General features: G+C 44.9%; 1 protein-coding gene across 1 annotated transcript in view; it reads right to left on the bottom strand.

Moving 5' to 3' along the window:
- Positions 1–22811, bottom strand: part of KNL1 (kinetochore scaffold 1) — a 629191-nt gene that overhangs the window by 211518 nt on the left and 394862 nt on the right. The window contains 2 exon segments of the mRNA XM_029598563.1: positions 5641–5718; positions 5815–5902. Of these exon segments, the coding sequence (XP_029454423.1) occupies positions 5641–5718; positions 5815–5902 (166 nt within the window).

The following is a 22811-nucleotide window of genomic DNA, read 5'->3' as shown; positions in this document are numbered from 1 at the left end:
GGATTGATTAATGTGAAACTCCGATACTACCTTAAGCAAAAGCTTAGGGTGAGTGCGGAGTACTATCCTGTTGTACAGAAGTTTAGTGTAAGGCGGGTAGGTAACTAGAGCCTGTAACTCACTAACTCTGCGAGCAGATGTGATTGCCAGAAGAAAAATTACTTTCCATAAGAGATAGCGAAGATCACAGGATTGGAGAGGCTCGAATGGTGGTTTCATGAGGCGACCCAAAACTAAGTTAAGGTCCCAAGAAGGGGCTGGAGGGCACAGTGGAGGTTTGAGGTGGAGCAAGCCCTTCAAAAATCGTGTTACAAGGGGTTGTACTGAAATGGGAACATCCCCAACATCTTTAGGGAAGGAGACTACTGCACTGACATGCATCCTAATGGAAGAAGTTTTTATACCTGACTCTGATAAGGGCCAGAGGTAGTCCAGAAACTTCGTGGTGGAACAAGTGAAAGGATCAAGGGACAGTGAGGAACACCATGAATTAAACCTGCTCCATTTGTGAAAATAAGATTTTCTCGTGGAAGGCTTCTGTGAAGCAATCAGGACACGGGAAACTGGCGCCGAAAGGTTGAGTGGCTGAAGAGTTAATCTTTCAACATCCAGGCAGTCAGGGACAAGGCCTGAAGATTAGGGTGGCACAGGCACCAGTTCTCAGTGATCAGAAGCTGGTCCTTCCCCAGGAGAATGTGCCTGCGAATGGAGAGGTCCTGAAGAATTGGAAACCACACTTGGCGTGGCCAGTGAGGGGCTATCAGGATCATGGTTCCCTTGCCCTGACGTAGCTTCACGAGAGTCTTTGAGAGAAGTGGAAGTGGTGGGAATGCATAGAGGAGACCGGTGGGCCATGAAAGGGAGAACGCATCTCTTAGTAGTGAATGTTGGCTGCGAGTGAGCAAGCAAAAGTTCTCTACTTTGCGGTTTTGAGGTGACGCAAAGAGGATAATGTAAGGGTAACCCCAACGTTGGAATATCGAGTTCGCTACTGTGGGGTTGAGAGACCACTCGTGCGGCTGAAAAGTGCGACTCAGCCTGTCTGCCAACACATTGTCCACTCCCGGTAAGTAGGTGGCCCTAAGGTACATTGAGTGGGAAAGGGCCTCCACCCATATCTGTGCAGCTTCTTGACACAGGAGGTAGGAGCCCGTCCCTCCTTGCTTGCTGATGTTCCACATGGCCACCTGGTTGTCTGTCTGAATCAGGATGACCTGGTGGGAGAGGCAATCCTGAAACACTCTTGGAGCATATCTGATTGCTCGTAGCTCCAGGAAATTGATTTGGTGTTTGGCTTCCTCTGGAGATCAAGACCCTTGAGTTTGTAAATTGGCAACATGTGCTCCCCAGCCGAGGTTGGAAGCATCGGTGGTAAGGGCTACTTGAGGATCTGGAGTCTGGAAAGGTAGATTGGAGGAGGAGATTGGTCTGATTTTTCCACCAAGCTAGAGGCTGATGAAGTGGGTTGGTGATGTGGACAATGGTTGATAGTGATTACATAAGAACATAAGAAAATGCCATACTGGGTCAGACCAAGGGTCCATCAAGCCCAGCATCCTGTTTCCAACAGTGGCCAATCCAGGCCATAAGAACCTGGCAAGTACCCAAAAACTAAGTCTATTCCATGTAACCATTGCTAATGGCAGTGGCTATTCTCTAAGTGAACTTAATAGCAGGTAATGGACTTCTCCTCCAAGAACTTATCCAATCCTTTTTTAAACACAGCTATACTAACTGCATGAACCACATTCTCTGGCAACAAATTCCAGAGTTTAATTGTGCATTGAGTAAAAAAGAACTTTCTCCGATTAGTTTTAAATGTGCCCCATGCTAACTTCATGGAGTGTCCCCTAGTCTTTCTACTATCCGAAAGAGTAAATAACCGATTCACATCTACCCGTTCTAGACCTCTCATGATTTTAAACACCTCTATCATATCCCCCCTCAGTCGTCTCTTCTCCAAGCTGAAAAGTCCTAACCTCTTTAGTCTTTCCTCATAGGGGAGTTGTTCTATTCCCCTTATCATTTTGGTAGCCCTTCTCTGTACCTTCTCCATTGCATGACTCTAATGGCCAAGCGGGCCATTGGGGTAACATGCACTGAGGACGCCATGTGTCCCAGTAAAATGAGGAAATGGCGTGCAGTTGAGCGTTGTCGAGATTGTAGCTGGTGTGCGAGAGAAGTGAGAGTGGGAGCTCGTTCTTGAGACAGAAATGCCTTTCCTTTGAAGGTGTCCAAGTCTGCCCCTATGAATGACAAAGTTTGAGATGGGACTAAGCAGGATTTTTTGTAATTGATGAGAAATCCTAGAGAGATCAGCAGCTTGCTGAGTGGGAGCCCTGATCAACTAATCATCGAGATAGGGGTAGACGTGAACACCTTGGGTCCTGAGGAAAGCTGCTATTACTAAGAGACACTTGGTGAAAACTCGTGGTGCAGATGTTAGGCTGAATGGGAGCACTCGGTATTGATAGTGCTTTGGGCCTACCAGGAATCTCAGAGATCTGCGATGAGACGGAGTTATCGCAATGTGTGTAAGCGTCCTGGAGGTCTAGAGAGCAGAGCCAGTCTTCCCTTTGCAGAAGAGAAAGGAGGGAACTCAAGGTTACCATCTTGAACTTTTCTCGTTGCAGGTACTTGAGGGCATGCAGGTCCAGAATTGGACGAACGCCGCCTGCTTTTTGGTGATTAGAAAGAGCCGGGAATAGAATCTGAGGCCCTGTTGGGAGTAGGGCACTGGTTCGATTGCTCTGGATTGAAGGAGGAGGGAGACCTCCTGATCCAAGAGTAGTGAGTGGTCTGATGTTCCCCACATTGGCCGAGGAGGGGAATCTGGTGGGATGGAGGGAAAGTTCAGGTGATAACCTTAAGAGATTATAGCAAGAACTCACTGGTCCGAGGTGATTGTGTTGTTGAAAAGGCACCATCGACCTCCTACTGGTACATGCGGCAGTGGAAGCTGGCTGTTGCTCTCTATAAAAGAGTCAAAAACCAGAAGCAGGGCCTGGCTGAGGAGCTGCCTGTGGTTTTGGCTTACGAGGTTGTTGGGACTGGGCTTTCTGGAAAGGCTTAGTGGAGCAACCTCTAGATGGTGGTGGATAGGACTTTCTTTGACGGTAGAACAACGTTTTGGAGTCCTTCCTGAATTCTTGTTGTCCAGATATTCAAAAGGCATCAGAGAGAGTTGGCGAAGAGTCATGGTGATCCTTGAGCTGCGCCAGTGTTGCTGGATCTGTTCACTAAACAGATTGTCCCCAATTCAAGGTAGATCGGACAATCTGTCCTGGACTTCAGGACGTAGGTCTTAAGACTTAAGCCAGGCCCATCTTCTTGCAGAAATAGCAGCTGCAGATACCCTGGAAGTGGTGTCAAAAACGTCATAAGATGTCTTATTTCATGTTTACCTGCTTCAAATCCTTTGTGAACCAGGGTTTGTAACTGTTCCTGGAATTGCTGAGGCAGTGACTCTGCAAAGTCCTGTATTTGTTTGAATAGGACCCTGTTCTACTGGGTCATATAAAGCTGGTAAGAGGCGATCCGAGAGATAAGCATTGATCCCTGGAAGACACGCCGACCAATGACATTCAGGAATTTCTGCTCTTTGCCTGGCGGGAAAGAAAAATGAGGCTTTGAGCGCCGGGCCTTCTTTTGGGCAGACTCAACAACCACGGACTGGTGATCCAATTGGGGTTTATGGAATCCTGGAGCTGACTGGACCAAATATGTGGTATCTGCTTTTTGGTTGACTGGTGCCACCAAACCAGGGTGTTCCCAATTCTTCTTCAGAAGATCCAGAAGAACTTGATGGATAGGAACAGAGGTAATTTCTTTAGGAGCGTGCAGAAATTGTAGAAGCTCCATCATCTGGTGTCTATCATCCTGTTCAGTCTGCAGTTGAAAGGGAACTAACTCAGACATTTCCTTCACAAAATTAATGAAGGACAAGTCCTCTGGAAGAGAACGTTTCCTGCTTTCGGTAGGAGAGGGTGGTGATGGTAAATCATCGGTGTTCTGGGACGAGTCATCGGTCCATGTATCATAGGGTTCATCACCGTGCCCTCCAGGAACCTTAGAGGGAAGGGACCGAAGGCATTCCCCAAGGTCCCGGTCTAGGCTCCGAAGGCATTGAGGGAGTTACCGAGGTATCGATGAAGGTACCGAGGGCATCGATGGACGGATCGGCGGCACCGATGGCAGTAATGGTATCGGTGACATCGATGGTTGAGGCATCAGCAGGACTGCCGATGGAGGAAGACGGAACGGTGTTTCTCCTCCCGATGACAGAGGAAGTGGAGAGGGCACCGGAACCGGTGTCCCCGGATCCATCGGAGGAAAAGCAGCTAGTAATGCTTCCATCCTCGAGAGCAGCGGTGCCAGCGCAACCGGAATGGGATCGATGGTCGGTTCGGGAATCGGCACTGGCTTCGGAGGAATCTGGAATCTTTGCATCACCTTGCCGATGGCCTCCTTAACCATCCGGTCCAGCTCTTCACGGAGACCTGGAGCGATTAGCCCCGGTTCCGGAAGGGGAGAAGGAGGCAGAGGCCTAGCCGGAGGGACCACCGTTAAAGGCGGAGTCACGGCTTCCATTACCCGTCCGGGTGAGGGTTGCCTCGGTGACCCAGACTCAAAGGGTCGATGCCTTTTCTGGACGGGGTTTCTTCAGCGGCGGCTCAGACGATGGCGAGGTCAATGATTTGCCTTCGTCAATGGTCCAAGGCTTACGGTGTCGATGCCGATGTTTCTCTCAACGATCCCCTCAGTCCTGAGGGGGAACAGAGGTAGTCGATGGCCGTGAAGTATCGATGCTGGATGGGCACTGGCCGGTGCCTGATACTGGTACGACGTAGATGGCGCCAGTTTGGACGACGTCGATGCTATGGACGGAGTCGGAGTTTGAGACCGAAAGAGAAGTTCCATCTTCTCCATTCTGGCTTTGCGACCTTTTGGTGTCATTAAGGCACATTTGGTGCAAGTCAGGACATCATGCTCACACCCAAGGCACATTACACAGACTTTATGGGGTCTGTGATGGACATTGTGTGAGCACAGTCAGGGCACCGACGGAACCCCGACGCCATGGCCTTTGAAAAAAATTTAGCTGCGGTGTGGTCAACGGCCAGTAGGCCGCGAGGGCCAAACTCGATGGGAATCGACCGGAACCGGGTAAAAACGTACCGGACCACCGCGGAAGTAAAAAATTGAATAGGGGGACCCCCAAGGGGTATTAATTATGAAGTAATTCCGTGAGGAAAATTCCTGTCAGGAATCTCTGTAGAGCTCCTTAACCCGCGTGGCTACTGCTGCGAGGTAAAAAGAAGACTGACGGGGGACCCCTGCTGGTTGCAGGGTTAGTGCCATCCTGGGCATGCCCAGTAGGTGCCAAAGTTCTAGAAACTTTGACAAAAGTGTTCCATGATTGGGCTCCATCCTGTGATGTCACCCATATGTGAGGACTACCATCCTGCTTGTCCTGTGAGAATAGCAAAGTCAATTTTCACAGAAATGATAGTCAACCTTAGCTCAATGTGTAAGGCTATGCAACCTGCTCTATCATCCAAGAAAAATAATAAGCTGTGAAGATCTAAACATAACTGTTAGATATATGTTTGCAACTTGATTGTTCAAATATGGTCTTACCGTTTCTCAATTCTGTCAGTTTGGAATTGTACTGTACCACACATTTCTCTAGTTCACTCTCTTCCAATTTGACAGTCTCTGTCAAGAAAACAAAAAAACTAGTTGCCACAAATTTCTTCACATCTCTCCCCTCAAAAAAAGAAGAAATTTTGGAAGGAAAAATTCAGATTTCACCTGTTTCCAGTGCAGAGATGCAGCTGTCCACCTCTTCAAGTAGACTGCCCAATTCATCAACTGTTGACTGCAATTGCTTCGACTGAACCTGTGTGACAAATGATTTGAATGTATCACTACCCCTACATTTGCAATACATAAACAATGCTCTGACTGTACTCTGTTTTTACCCCTTCCTAATTTTCAGGCATTGATGAATAAGTACACCAGGAGTTAAATTAAATTGCTTACTGTAAGTTAGAGTTCTACATTGACAGCAGAACAAGACAGCCACAGTTGTATGGTGATGACCTCTGACAGTGCAAAGAATGGAAGCACAAAGTTCCAAAGTAAAGCTTTTCTGTTCTACTGAAAACGTGTGGTGTGCTGCATATGCCCAGTGGTTGAGTGAGATCCTCTACGTCATATATAATAGCTAACAAAGTAATAGAATTAAATTGTGCTACCCTCCCACTTCCCCAAGAGGGGGGGGGGGGGTACTGAATTATCCTGTCTAGAAATAACACCAGTGCCAGGTAAACAACTGTGAACAAGCATAGGGTCAGTGCTTTCTGTTTTGCTGCCTGTGCAAATGATTACTAAGCTACCTGCCTCTCAAGTGGGTCACACCAGCCTACTGGCAAGAGGACCAACACTATAGCTTTAAATACAGTGTGCACTGCATGGACACTTAACCATGGCTTCCAGTTCAGGACACACTAAACCAACATGGAAAATAGCTTCCAAAGCAATATCCACTGCACAGACACAGAGGTCCTCTAATACAGTTCACTTTAACTGGGCATTTCTTTTCTGAAATGGAGTAGAAGGGGGTGTAATGTCCTGGTTAGAGCACTGAATTTTTTCTATTTAACATTCAGTTAAGTACATTTCTGAGTCAAAAAAATCCATCTATTTACATTTTGGAAGCATTTTCACAAACTTAGAATACCACTCCAATTTTAAATGGAAAGAAAATTTTTTGGAAGTCGACTAACTTTTTTTTTTTTAGGTTATAACTCCAACAGGTTATAACTGCCTTCAACACTGACTCCCTATGTGGCCCTGGGCAAGTCCCTTTATCTCCCTGAAACTTAGTCAATACCTGGGCAAGTTACTTAGTCTCCCTGTGCCTCAGTTTAGCTAGTGATAAGGATATGGCCCTATCATATGCTCATACCTGCTTGAAATCTGCCACCCCATTCTACCCAGAAATGGTGGCATATGTTTCTTCAGCACAATAACTGTTCTACAGTATGACTGTGGTTTGGATAAAAGCTGATATATACATTTCAGTTCTTATCATCGTTATTGTCCAATGCCATGCTTTAAAGCCAACCATGGAAATGATCCTTCCTCTCTCTCCTGTCTAAAATATTTCAATAACAACCCATGAAGTGAGGGAAGTCTTTTGTTAGAGGTATCAAAGCAGGCAGACCTATACCCTTATTCTGCCCACCACAGGGTCTTTCACACATCAGGTGATTAAAAGTAAAAATAAAACCATATGGAAGGAATCAGGACTCTACAATCAATCAATGTGATTTCACAGCAATTAAAAGTAATTTAGTTAAATGAGGACTTTAATCTCATGAAAAATATACAGAAGGGCAGACCCATTGCCACTTCATTCACATCTTATCTTGTGTGTGCCACAATACATTAGCTTCTCTTTTTTTTTTTACACTATTTCTGAAGTTCTTGGGCATAAAAATTAATCCATCCAGGCAGGAATCATTTAGGTCCTTTGTGTGTAGAAGCCCATTAAATGCCTTGGCTTGCTGGGACAACTGAAACCATTCAATGTTTCATTCTGGCAGCATTGAGATTATTTTCAGGTTACTAACAGGAGGCTGTCCACACATTCATCCAGGTTTCTGAGCTGGCTGGCTGGAGTCAGCAGCAACATGATGCCCAACTTATCCTCTTTTACCTCGCCTTGGAGGCAGGAGATGATGAGCAGGTAGTACAAAGCTGGTTTATTTTCTTCCTTTTTTCCCTTTACCAGGCCAGCAGCAGAAGTGGGTGGTGCTTATCATAGTGTCAACTTCCAGTACAAATGGTCCTGTGCAGCAGAAGTTGACGCTTTGATAAGCGCTGCCATTCCTGTTCCTGGCCTGGAGAAAGGCGAAAAGAAAAAGATAAGCTGGGCTTGTTGCTACCTGCTTGTCTTACTTCCGCTGGGGTGGGACTAAGGGGAGACTACTCCATATAACTACTGATTACAGTAGTTGGCTCAGCTATGCCAGGCTGTTTCCTAGTATCCACTGCCCTATGCAAGTTCATGGCTTGCCCAGTTGGCTGCGCCACCCTGGATAAGCATGAAAATCAGTTACACTTGTGGGTCTGCCAAGGTGCGGGTTGTTTTGCAGTCCTTAGTATTCCATTCTCCTCAACAACAGGTGTTTGCGGGAAGGAGTTATCAAACTTTTTTTTTTTTTGCCAACTTTGCTGTCTCTTTGGGATTCAGCACCTAGTCATGGAATGCAAATGTCTTAAAAGAGGCTGATCCCAGGTGAGCTGTTGAGGGAGCCATGGCTCTAACTTTAAATGCCTTGACATGGCCCTATAAAGATAAGCCTGCTTGGTTATAGTAAACAGAAATACAATTAGAAATCCAATTAGTAATAGTGCAATTGGTGACAGCAATCCAGGTCTTTTGGTGTCATAAAACAGAGTTGTGAAGATTTTCAGATATCTTCAGTTCTGTTTAGGTAAAAGGATAAAGCCTTTTTACAGTGCAAGACATACAATGCTGTCTCAGAACTGTGTGCATGAGGTCTTAGGAAAAATGTAGGAAGAATAATAGACTGGTTCAAGTGAAAAACTACCTTTGTTATACATTTGGGATGTGTATGAAGTACCACTATTTTTAAAAAATTCTGTGTATAGAAGGTAAGTTACGTATACCTGCAGCTTTCACTCTTCTGGCAGAGAAGACTTTCACCAGCAAGACTACTTTCAAGGTTACTTTAGGCAATAAGAGTGAATAGGCTTGGACAGAGTTGTATAAGTGGAGTCAAAACCATATTAAGACCCCATGATATAAAGGGTGACTTCACACTTGGTGGACGTTCGCATGAAGTGTTTAACCAAGGGCAGAGAAGAGAGTGCCTTCCCCTGGTTCCAGGTTGTGGTAAGCTCTTATGGAATTCGTCTTAAGACCTAATTTAGATAGAAGTAAATAGTTGAGATTTTGAACTGTACATCAGAAAGGGAAAATACTAATGCTGGTGCACCAACTGGAAAACCCCTTCTATTTTTGGGCATAAGAGTGCCTGGGCTACCTTCTCTGAGCAGCCAAGTAAAGAAATTATTGCCCTTTCAACATCCACATGGTCAATGTCAGCATGGCTGAAGAAGAATTCCCTAGTCATGGAAGATCAGGGTCAGCACAGAAGCAGATGATGAATCTGTTCATGGATAGAGCACTGTAGGGGCAGAGGGTACCATTCTTGCCTGGATCAGGCTGGGGCTATTAGAATTAGAATTCTCCAATCCTCCCTTAACTTGACCAGAGTTTTCAATATCTGCGGTATTGAGCGTAGGCATATATGAAGACTGGCCCCCACTGTAACAAGAATACATCTTCTGCCAGTCTGAATCGAGAAGACCTTCATGAACAAAACTCTCAAGCTTTCCTGTTGGATTTTGTAGTCAACACATCTATGTCTGGAGTGCCCCACAAATGGGGCCTGCAAGCCACTTGGAAATTCCAGGATCATTTGTCTTCTCAGTTTTGTCTGCTAGTATGTTTTCTGTGTCTGGCAGGTAGGTAGAAAGGCTGCATGTAATATAGCTCATTGCCCAAATCTGAAGTCTTTTAGACACAATAGGTAGGAGCCCATTCTCCCTTGGCTTGTTGATGGTCCATGTGAACAAGGATAACTATTGGAAAACTGGTGCTGGAAGGCTGACAAGATCAGCTTTATAGCTTGCAGCTCCAGCAGAATAATGGATGACTCTACTTGGAGGACCATGGGCCTTGCAGCATTTGTAGGTTTAGTGTGGGCTCCCTATTCCCACAGAGAAGCATCTCTGGTCAGAGACATCTGAGGAGTGACATGCTGAACAGCAGGCTGGCCTTTAGGTTACTCCTGCACAGCCATTAGAAAGAGGATGCTCTCAGATCAGTGGTCACCCAGATACAGAGCCACAGGTTCCGAATGAGCTAGTTCCAGTGAGAATGGAAGATCCATGAGGACTGCCTTGTGTTGAATTTAGTCATTCCCAACACCTAGACAGTGGAAGTCATATGGCTGAGAACCTTGAGAAAATCACATGCGAGACTGTCTCTTGGAAGACCACCTACTGCAAGGCACTTGATGAAAACTTGCAGTATAGATTACTACCAAAAGGAAGCACCCTGCACTGGAGGTGGTACAGGCCCACCACAAATCAGAGGAAATACCTGTGATCTTGGTGTAACATGAAATGGTTAGAAGAGTCTTAGGTCCAGAGAACTGATCTAGTCCCCCCTTACCTCAGCAGAGGCAGGATTCTAGTTAGTATGACCATTTTGAATATCTCCACAGTCATCTTATTGCATTAAGATGGGGTGACTGGGAAGAAGACCATGAACATAAGCGATTTTTGTGTTAAGAATAACTTCTCATTCAACAGGTCACAGCAGTGGGTAGTTCTAAAACTCTGGCTATAATGAATAATATATATTCTTGCTTGACCCATACCTTCAAAATTCATTAAACACTCAGTTATAGAAACATAACAGTAAGACCATACAGCCCCCATCTAGTCTGCTCATTCATACCAAACAATTCAGCTTTATAAACCTTACCACTCCCTCAGAGATCCCCTGTGTTTATCCCATGCTTTTTTGAATTCAGATACTGTCCTTGTCTTCATCACCTCCACTGGGAGGCTATTCTATGCATCCACCACTCTTTCTGTAAAAAAAGAAAGAAAAAAAAAAAAAAAGGAAAATTGGTTCTTACCTGCTAATTTTCGTTCCTGTAATACCACAGATCAGTCCAGACCAGTGGGCTTATGCACTCCCACCAGCAGATGGAGTCAGAGAGCAAAGCTTCGAGGCACTGGTATCCCAAGTGTGCCACCTGCAGTTCATCAGTATTTATCGATACCCAAGCAAAGTATAATTGACAAAAAAACATCTAATTCCCAAAACAAGAGCGAACAGGAAAAAACTCCCTCAAGGGTCCAAAACAAACGACCCCAATACCTGAAAATCAGGTTTGAACCACGGTTCATAAAAAAATCCAAAATATTATAGAATCATTCTGATAGATTCCCTATGTACAGCAGCTAACCATTAGGTAAATCTCTTTCGGCAGTAGCACCTGGGCGGGATCCTGGATTGATCTGTGGTTTTACAGGAATGAAAATTAGCAGGTAAGAACCAAATTTTCCTTTCTTGTACATACCCAGATCAGTCCAGACCAGTGGGATGTACCAAAGCCACATTACACTGGGCGGGAACCCGAAAGACCTGCACGCAAGACGCTCTCCCCAAAAAGCGCTTGGTCCAGATCCCTAACATCCAGACGATAATGCCTTGTGAAGGTATGCAGGGAAGACCAGACTGCGGCTCTACAAATCTCCTCAGGTGACAACAACTGACACTCTGCCCAAGAAGCTGCTTGCGCTCTCGTCGAGTGAGCTTTCAAACCAGTCGGGACGGGGCGACTCTTCCCGATGTAGGCCAAGCAAATTGTTTCCTTCAGCCAGCGAGCCAAGGATGCCTTAGATGCCTTTTCACCCTTCTTCGTACCTCCAAAGAGCACAAAAAGGTGATCCGATTTTTGAAAAGAGTTAGTGCCCTTCAAATACTGAAGGAGAACCCAGCGGACATCTAACAGATGAAGATCTCTTCCCATAGCGGGGTCATGAGCCTAATCAGGGATTCCGGGTAACTCCACGGACTGATTAACATGAATGGCAGACACCACTTTCGGCAAAAAGGAAGGGACTGTGCGTAGGGACACCCTATCAGCCGAGATATGAAGGAAGGGATCCCTACAGGAAAGAGCCTGCAATTCTGAAATATGCCTCGTGGAACAGTTGGCCACCAAGAACACAGTCTTCACGGTGAGGTCATTTAAGGAAGCGTGTCCCAGAGGCTCAAAAGGGGGATCACGAAGCGCTCTCAACACCAGATTAAGATTCCACTCTGGGCATAACTTACGAAAAGGAGGACAAAGATACTTCACCCCTTTCAGGAAACAGACAATGGCCAAGTGGCTGGCTAGAGGCCTGCCACTATCTGCCCTAGGAGACATCCCAGGGCCAAAACCTGAACACGCAGGGAACTATAAGCCAAACCTTTAGATAATCCCTGCTGCAAAAACCCCAAGACCTGAGGAATGTTCACCGACAACAGCGCTACACCCTGCTGGTCACAACAGACTTCAAACACCTTCGACACTCGAGCGTATGCCATAGATGTCGAGGGCCGCCTGAACTGAAGCAGGGTGGAAATCACCTGTTCTGAATAACTTTTCATCCATAACCGTTGCCTCTCAAACACCAGGCTGCGCGAGAGAAGTGATCCTCCCGATCTGAAAAAATGGGCCCTTGTTGCAGGAGGTTCGGCAGATGAGCTAGGTGTAGCAGGCGTCTGGCGCCAACCATACTAGGTCCGCAAACCACGGCCGCTGCGGCCACTCTGGTGCCACCAGAATATCCGAACCGGGATGGTCCTCTATGTGCCAGAGAAAGTGCCCGATCAGGGGCCATGGAGGAAAGGCATACAGGAGGATTCCAGTTGGCCACTTGCAGACTAGGGCATCTACTCCTACTGCCCCGATTTCCTTCTTTCGGCTGAAGAACCGGTCCATCTTGGCATTGACACGAGGCACCATGAGGTCCAGTTGGGGAACTCCCCATCGGGCACAAATGTGATTCTAACCCTCCCGGGATAGTTCCCACTCCCCGGGATCCAGCTGTTGACGACTGAGGAAGTCCGCCTGCACGTTGTCCATGCCTGCCATGTGAGAGGCTGCAATGCCTTCCAGATGAAGCTCGGCCCAAGCAAAGAGGAGGTGTGCTTCCTGTGCCATGGCCGGACTCCTGGTTCCTCCCTGGCGATTGAGATATGCCACCGTGGTGGCATTGTCCGAGAAGGCTCGAACCATTCTCCCCTGCACCAGGGACTGGAATGCCAACAACGCTTTGCGGACTGCCCTTGTCTCTAGGCGATTGATAGACCACGACTGTTCGGGTAAGGACCAGGTTCCCTGTGCCGCATGACCGAGGCACACCGCTCCCCAGCCTTGAATCCGTTGTTACAATCACCCAATCCAGGACTTCGAGGGGCATCCCCCTTCTGTAAGTTATCTTCCGACAGCCACCATTGCAGGTTGGACCTGATTCGCTGCAACAAAGGCAGGGGCAACTGGTATTGCTCAGACACTGGGTCCCACCGCGACAATATCTCTCTCTGCAATGGTCTCAGGTGAGCAAAGGCCCAAGGCACCAATTCTAACGTCGAAGCCATGAACTCCAGAACTTGTAGGCAATCCCACACTCTGGGAATTGGAAGCTGTAACAAGAGACACACTTGCTGCTGCAATTTGTACATCCTGTCGTTCATGAAAAACACCCTGCCCTGGAGGGTGTCGAAACAAGCTCCCAAATACTCCAGACACTGTGAAGGAGTCAGATGACTTTTCGTTTATTGATTACCCAGCCTAGGGACTGGAGACAATGGATCACATGAAGAACCGTCCGCTCGCCTTCCTCTTCCGAATTGGCTCGAATCAGCCAATTGTCGAGGTATTATACCTTTATTATACCATTATACCTTCCTTCTGGAGGGTCACTGCCACCACGATAATCACACACCTTGGGGTAAAGGTGTACGGGGCCATCGCCAGTCCGAACGGCAGCACCTGAACTGAAAATGCTGACCCAGGATCTTGAATCGTAGGAATCTCTGGTGAGCGCTGCGAATCGGGAAGTGTAGATAAGCCTTGGTGAGATCCAAGGAGGCGAGGAACTCTCCTTTTCGAACCGCTGCGATGACTGTTCGAAGTGTTTCCATTTGAAAATGGGCACCTTCAAGTGGTGATTCACCTTCTGTAGGTCCAGGATGGGTTGGAAAGTGCCCTCCTTTTTGGGAACCATGAAATAAATGGAGTACCGTCCCCTCCCCCGTTCCTCGGATGGCACTGGGCCGATCGCCATCAGGGCCAGCAATCTTTGTAGAGTGTCTTCTACCGCGGCTTGCTTGTTGCGGGAAATGCATCGCGATTCCACAACGGCCAGTATGAGAGACCGAGAAAATTCTAACACGTAACCTTCTTTTACCACCCCCAACACCCAGCAATTGGAGGTGATCCTGGCCTATTCCTCGTAAAATTGGGACAATCTGCCCCCCAATCATCCTGTCTGAGGAGTGGGAGGGCCTGATTTCATTGGGCAGGCTTCCCAGTTCCGGGTCCCTGACAGAAAGCACCTCTGGCAGGACAACTGGAGCCGTGAAAGGACTGTGTGCGGGAAGAGGTCTGTCTGGAATCAGAGGGTGGAACATTCCTCCCCCACCTGCTTTTTCGGAAATCCCAAAAATGGGATCGAGGACCCAATGATTTCCTGTAGGGCTTTCTATCTTCCAACAGTTTATTGCCCTTGGAATCCCCCAGAGATTTCATCAGCTGATCCAAATCCTCTCCAAACAGCAACTTCCCTCGAAAAGGCAGACTGCACAGTTGCGACTTGGAGGAAGCATCTGCTGACCAATTGTGGAGCCATAGGAGTCGCCGAGCCGCTATCGAGGAGACCATAGTCTGGGCCATCGAACGCACCAAGTCATATAAGGCATCCGCCACATATGCTACCGCTGCCTCCAGATGAGCCGCCTGAGAAGCTGACAAAGTCCCAGAACACGACGGGTCCTGCGGTTTTTGAATCCAACATAAACACGCTCTTTGCATCATACTGGAACACACCGCCACCCGAAGTTCTAAGGAGGCGACCTCGAACACCCGCTTCAGATGCAGCTCCAGCTTGCAGTCCTGCATATCTCTAAGAGCAGCCGCTCCCGCCACTGGAATTGTCGTCTTCTTGGTCACCACGGATACAGCCTCATTCACTTTATGTACCCTGAGGCGTTCTAAATGTTCCCCTATTAGCGGGTAGAGTTTTTGCATCGCCCGGCCAACCTTAAGCCCCGCCTCAGGGGATTCCCACTCTTGGCTGACGAGCTTTTGAATCTTCTTCGGGATGGGAAAAGCACTAGGTGGACCCTGGAGACTGTCCAAGACTGGGTTCACTCCCTCGCTGTCAGAATCTTCCAGCGAGGGTCTCACCCCCAATGACTCAAGCACCTGGGGAATAAGGGGGTGCAATTCCTCTCTCTTAAACAACCAACCAGACTACGCGGGGGTAGTCTCCCTCCGCACTAGGTTCATAAGAACATAAGAAATTGCCATGCTGGGTCAGACCAAGGGTCCATCAAGCCCAGCATCCTGTTTCCAACAGAGGCCAAACCAGGCCACAAGAACCTGGCAATTACCCAAACACTAAGAAGATCCCATGCTACTGATGCAATTAATAACAGTGGCTATTCCCTAAGTAAACTTGATTAATAGCCATTAATGGACTTCTCCTCCAAGTACTTATCCAAACCTTTTTTGAACCCAGCTGCACTAACTACATTAACCACATTCTCTGGCAACAAATTCCAGAGCTTTATTGTGCGTTGAGTGAAAAAGAATTTTCTCCGATTAGTCTTAAATGTGTTACTTGCTAACTTCATGGAATGCCCCCTAGTCCTTCTATTATTCGAAAGTGTAAATAACCAAGTCACATCTACTCGTTCAAGACCTCTCATGATCTTAAAGACCTCTATCATATTCCTCCTCAGCCGTCTCTTCTCCAAGCTGAACAGCCCTAACCTCTTCAGACTTTCCTCATAGGGGAGCTATTCCATCCCCTTTATCATTTTGGTTGCCCTTCTCTGTACCTTCTCCATCGCAACTGTATCTTTTTTGAGATGCGGCGACCAAAATTGTACACAGTAGTCAAAGTGCGGTCTCACCATGGAGCGATACAGAGGCATTATGACATTTTCCGTTCTATTAACATTTCCCTTCCTAATAATTCCTAACATTCTATTTGCTTTTTTGACTGCTGCAGCACACTGAGCCGACGATTTTAAAGTATTATCCACTATGATGCCTAGATCTTTTTCCTGGGTGGTAGCTCCTAATATGGAACCTAACATCGAGTAACTACAGCAAGGGTTATTTTTCCCTATATGCAACACCTTGCACTTGTCCACATTAAATTTCATCTGCCATTTGGATGCCCAATCTTCCAGTCTTGCAAGGTCCTCCTGTAATGTATGACAGTCTGCTTGTGTTTTAACTACTCTGAATAATTTTGTATCATCCGCAAATTTGATAACCTCACTCGTCGTATTCCTTTCCAGATCATTTATATATATATATTGAAAAGCACCGGTCCAAGTACAGATCCCCGAGGCCACTGTTTACCTTTTTCCACTGAGAAAATTGACCATTTAATCCTTCTCTGTTTCCTGTCTTTTAACCAGTTTGTAATCCACGAAAGGACATCGCCTCCTATCCCATGACTTTTTAGTTTTCGTAGAAGCTTCTCATGAGGGACTTTGTCAAACGCCTTCTGAAAATCCAAATACACTACATCTACCGGTTCACCTTTATCCACATGTTTATTAACCCCTTCAAAAACATGAAGCAGATTTGTTAGGCAAGACTTCCCTTGGGTAAATCCATGTTGACTGTGTCCCATTAAATCAGGTCTTTCTATTTGCTCTACGATTTTGATCTTGAAAATAGTTTCCACTATTTTTCCCGGCACTGAAGTCAGGCTCACTGGTCTATAGTTACCCGGATCGCCCCTGGAGCCTTTTTTAAATATTGGGGTTACATTGGCCACCCTCCAGTCTTCATGTACAATGGATGATTTTAATGATAGGTTACAAATTTTAACTAGATCAGAAATTTCATTTTTTAGTTCCTTCAGAACCCGAGGATGCATACCATCCGGTCCAGGTGATTTGCTACTCTTTAGTTTGTCAATCTGGCCTACTACATCTTCCAGGTTCACAGTGATTTCGTTCAGTTCGTCTGAGTCATCACCCCTGAAAACCATCTCTGGAACTGGTATATCCCCAACATCCTCATTAGTAAACACGGAGGCAAAGAATTCATTTAAGTCTTTCTGCAATGGCCTTATCTTCCCTAAGAGCCCCTTTAACCCCTCTGTCATCTAATGGTCCAACCGACTCCCTCACAGGTTTCTTGCTTTGGATATATTTTAAAAAGTTTTTATTATGAGTTTTTGCCTCTATGGCCAACTTCATTTCAAATTCTCTCTTTGCCTGTCTTATCAATGTTTTACATTTACCTTGACAATGCTTATGTTTTATCCTATTTTCTTCAGATGGATCCTTCTTCCAATTTTTAAAGGATTTTTTTTGGCTAAAATAGCCTCTTTCACCTCACCTTTTAACCATGACGGTAATTGTTTTGCCTTCCTTCCACCTTTCTTAATGCGCGGAATACATATGGACTGCGCCTCTAGAATTGTATTTTTAAACAATGTCCAAGCCTGTTGAACACTTTTAACCTTTGCAGCTGCACCTTTCAGTTTTTTTCTAACTATTTTCCTCATTTTATCAAAGTTTCCTTTTTTTAAATTTAGTGTTAGAGTTGCAGATTTACTTATTGTCCCCCTTCCAGTTATTAGTTTAAATTTGATCATGTTATGATCACTGTTGCCAAGTGGCCTCACCACCTTTACTTCTTTCACCAAATCTTGCGTTCCACTAAGAATTAAATCTAAAATAGCTCCCTCTCTTGTTGGTTCTTGAACCAATTGCTCCATGAAGCAATCATTTATTACATCCAGGAACTTTGTGTCTCTAGCAAGTCCTGATGTTACATTTACCCAGTCAATATTGGGGTAATTGAAATCTAAATCACCCAAAAATGTGGAACCCAAATAGCAAATTGAATGTTAGCCTAAGAAGGTGTCAGCAAGCCTTGACGTTATGTGTCACTCTCAAGCAGACACTAACCGGTCTTATCTATCATTCACCTTCATCATAACTTTAATGCAAAAAGGTATTTTTTCTTTTTTTCTTTCTTTTTCTATTTCAAAAATTAATTAAAAATGTCCTCCATTATTATTATGAAAAATGACTCTTTCATGTATAAGTTGGTAAAGGAGCCCTACATGGGCCGGTGTTTCGCTGAGTAAGCTTCCTCAGGGGCGTATAGAAACACTTCAAAGTAGAGCCATGAATCTAAGATAAAATCAATAAAGAAAGGAAATTGCATGCTTGTCAAAAGGTGAAACAATTACTTATCTTATCTCAAAACACCACAGCTGCCATTTTAGACGGGACCAGACGTCTCAACCATCTTGGAGAAAACGAAATGGAGGAACCCGAACCGAGGCTCGCGTCTCTTTAAATACGTCAGTTGGAATGACGTCAGCCATCAGCAATGAATGAATATTAGAACACCTGTCAAAAAATATACTGAATTCCAAACAGTCCAAAATTCAACCTAAAAATGAATATAAGTCCAATTCACTATTCAAACCAGTGGGATGAACAGTTTTGAGACGATAGATCCACCGCTGTTCAGACTGTAACAATATCCGTTCTCGATTGCCTCCATGCCAGTGTACAGGGACATGATCGATCGCACAAAAGCGTAAATCATCAAATGAATGCCCCAGTTCAGTGCAATGAGAAACTAAAGGTTCCTTCACTCTAGCATTTCGAATATTGGAGCGGTGCTCTATCATTCTCGTCTTAAGCAGACGTTTCGTTTTTCCAATATACATTAGAGAACACGGACATTGAATTAGATATATGACCATGGTGGAATCACAAGTGGTATGATGTTTCAAAAATATTTTATAGCCAGAAGGGACAGTCATTTGGCCTAAAATCGTCAAGGATGAAGAACATACAGAGCAGGAACTGCAGGGCTTATGTGAGCCTGGTGACGTATCTGATGTGTGTGATGTCATAGAAGTGTCAGATTTGACCAAAAAATATTTTAAATTCATAGCGCGAGAAAATGTAATTCGGGGAGGCATATTGAAAATGACATTGGTTTGTAAAACATGCCAGTACTTGAGTATAGATTGACGAATCTTAAATGCCACTGAGGAATACGGTAGAATACAAGTATGACGTGAGGACTCTTCAGCTGGTCATGGTAAAAAAAGCCATTCACGATGCGAATATTTTGCGCGTAAATAGGCCTTTCTAATACTTGAGCGAGGGTATCCCCTAGCCGAAAAACGATCACATAGCATTTTTGATTGTACCTCGAAATCCTGCACATTAGTACAAAGTCGTCTCAGACAGATGAACTGACTAACTGGTAAGTTACGTTTGAAATTTCTCGGATGTGCACTGGAAAAGTGTAAATAGGTGTTTGAACAAACTGGTTTCCGGAAAAGCGATGTAACAAATTTCCCATCAATAATAGTGATTCTTGTATCCAAAAATGTGATAGAATGAGTTTCAATGGTGGCAGTAAATTTCAGATGACAATTTAGAGCATTCAGCCAACCTAAAAATGATGCAAAAACGTCTTCATTCCCTTTCCATAGTACAAAAACGTCATCAATGTATCTTTTCCACACCAGTAGTTGACACTGGTATGGATGATCATGAAGCCATTGTTCTTCAAAATAATGCATGCACAGATTGGCCAAATCGGGGGCCATAGTGGCCCCCATAGCAGTACCACATGTCTGAAGAAAAAACTCTTGATTGAATGCAAAAAAGTTCTTTTTCAAGGCTATTTGCAATAGCTGTACCAGAAAGTCAGTGGGAATTCGATGAGGTCTAGGTCGTTGATCAAAAAAAGTTTCAGCAATATTAATTGCCTCATCTTGTGGGATCGAGGTATAAAGAGCCTCCACGTCTAAGGTGGCCATTCTAAGATCAGTAGTATCGATCTGTAATTGTTCCAAAAAAACTATCATATCGGAAGAATCTCTGATATAGGAAGGCATAGATGGAACAAATGGCGCTAGAAAATGATCGACAAATCGAGATAACGGTTCCAAAACTGAGTCACAGCCCGATACAATAGGACGTCCCGGAGGGTGGTTGACATTTTTATGTATTTTAGGCAATGTATAAAACACAGGGACTCGAGGATATTTCTTTGTAAGAAAATTTGCTTCTTTCAAAGTTAAAAAACCAGATTTCAGACCCAACTGCACAACCAATGATATTAATTTTTGTATATCAGGAGTAGGGTCAGCATCCAGACGTTGATAAAACCGTGTATCATCAAGTTGGCGCATAATCTCACATTCATAATCATCCCTGTTCTGTACAACAATCATACCGCCTTTATCTCCCATTATTATTGCACTGCCAAATTGGTTTGCTTCCCTGATTTCTCTTAGCATTTTATCATCTGTCTGACCATTTTGTCCAGGTGGACGGTAGTATACTCCTATCACTATACTCTTACCCAACACACATGGGATTTCTACCCATATAGATTCTACTTAGCATTTACTCTCTTGTATGATCTTTATCCTGTTGGACTCTATACCCACCCGGACATAAAGTGCCACACCCCCACCAAGTTGATCCTCCCTATCATTGCGATATAATTTGTACCCTGATATAGCACTGTCCCATTGGTTATCCTCCTTCCACCAAGTCTCTGTGATGCCAATTATGTCAATGTCATCATTTCCTGCTATACACTCTAACTCTCCCATCTTACTTCTTAGACTTCTCGCATTGGCATACAGACATTTCAAAGTGTGGTTTTTGTTTGTTTTAACAACCTGCTTTTCAGTTGTTTGGGATAATTCGGAAATCATTAGCTTTGGTGATTTTTTACATATAGGCATATGAACTATGTTTGCTTTTGATGGAACCTCTCTGTTGGGATGCCCTAACTCTCCTGTTTCATTAGTATCCTTCAAGGATACATTTCTCCGAACCATGCACTGCTGAGTGACTGTCTGCTTTCCCCCTTGTTCTAGTTTAAAAGCTGCTCTATCACCCCCACTGTAGATATCCATGTGATAATTCTTTCCTGTGGGTGGAAGTTTCTTTCCAGAGTCGTGTCTAGCAGCACTTCTATAAATTCTAAATGGAGATGATGGGCTAAAATGGGGTAGTTGATAATGAACCTTGGTAACTCTAATACCCAGACAGGTTTGTGCATTGATTCTGTGGAACCTCCTTGAGATGTGCTCTTGACCAACTAATTATACAGATAAGGGAATTCATGCACCCCCAATCTGTTTAGATGCACCACCACCACTACAAGACAGTTTGTGAAGACCATGGGGTAGTCTCCAGGCCAAAATGTATCACACAATACTAGAGGTGAAGATTCCCTACCCGAGATATTCTATAATCTGGAAATTTCTGTATGGAGGTGTAAGCATCCTTTATTTCTAGAAAGCATAACCAGTCTCCTTTTTCAAGAAAGGGAATTTAGGTACCCAGGAAAATCATGTTGAACTGTACCTTAAGAAACTTGTTCAAACCCCTTAGTATCTAGATGGTATGGAACGCCCCTGTTCTTTTTCATTGGGAAATACTTTGAATACAATCCTCACCCTCTTTACCCTTTGGAATGGGCTCCATTGCATTGGTCTCTTAAGAGGGAGGAGATTTCCAGTTGCAATAGTTCCTGATGCTGAGAAATCCTCCAAGTGTGTTTTGATGGTGATTTGGAGGATTGTCCAATAAGTGAAGTCTGTACCTATTGTATCATGCTGAGTACCCAAATGTACTGGGCCAACGGTTTATGTAAAACCTTAACATTCCTCAGACAGGAAGGTTTTCTGGTACAGGTATTGGGTATTTCAGCCATTCTCTACAATCCAGGTTTTGGCTCAGTTTGGCTGTTGCTTGGGAATTTTCTGCTGCCTAGAGTAAGCACATGGACTTTGCTGTTAATGGACCCAAAGGATGGGGGAAAATGTGTCCTTGGCTGAAAGAAATATCACCTTGGTGCCCTACTCTGGTAGCTCCTGGCTAAGGAGGGTGGATCTGGAGTGGGTTTGGGGCATCACACCTTTTTTTTTTTTTTTTTTTTTTTAAATAGCCACCACTTCCTGCACCTTATCTGTAAAGAGATTCTCTCCATTGTATGGCAATATCTGTGAGTCTTTCCTGGATATCTGATCAGAGGTCTAAAGCCCACAGCCAGGTGAGTCTGTGGGCATAAACATTCACTATAGAGACTCTTAATGCCATCAAGAAAACAAAAGTTGAGTGGACTATGCGATTTCCACACCCCATACCCTTGTTCACTAGTGACTCAAATTTGTCACATTGCTTCTGAGGAAGCTGAACTGCTGCTTCTTTCACCTTCTTCAGAATATCCCACTTATATTCATTTTTCTGTAAACTGATGTGATATATCAGATTGAATGTCGGTACATAAAAATAAATAAATAAATATTGGCACATGAAGAACTGGTAGGATGCTATGTAGGCATTCAGCATAGCTTCCTGAAACACTATTACTAAAGGGGGTCAAATGTGCAAGCATTCCTCCTTGGGGGCACAAAAGAGTGGGTTCTTTATCTCTTGAATGCAGATTCAGCTACCTCAGATTGATGCAGCAGCTGCTCTTTTTTTTAAGAAAAGGAGCCTTTTGGACACGATATATCTCTCTCCTCATTTATTGGAGCCAGAAAGGGGGTTCTCTCAACTTCATCTGTACTTCCTGTAGGATCTCATGCACTGAGATTGCCACAATATCCTTAGGAAGCTCCAAGAACTGGAAGATGTCCAATATCTTGGTTCTAGACTCATCCTGCATAGTAACTTGAATAACTTCCACCATTCTCTGAATAAAACCAGCAAAGGAGAAGTCCTCAGATAGACAAAACCTCTGTTCCTATGGAGGAGAGGGCTTTGAAGGGAGATCTGTCAATTCCTCCTAATCAGAGAAGCCTCCAATTCACAGGAATATTCCGAATCTGAGCCTGAGTGGTAAGTCATGGGTGTGGACTAAGATGTCATCCAGCAAGCAGACAAA

The sequence above is a fragment of the Rhinatrema bivittatum genome, chromosome 4 (genome assembly GCF_901001135.1).
Source record: "Rhinatrema bivittatum chromosome 4, aRhiBiv1.1, whole genome shotgun sequence".
Lineage (NCBI taxonomy): Eukaryota > Metazoa > Chordata > Amphibia > Gymnophiona > Rhinatrematidae > Rhinatrema > Rhinatrema bivittatum.
This window is presented reverse-complemented; position numbering and strand designations above follow the sequence as displayed.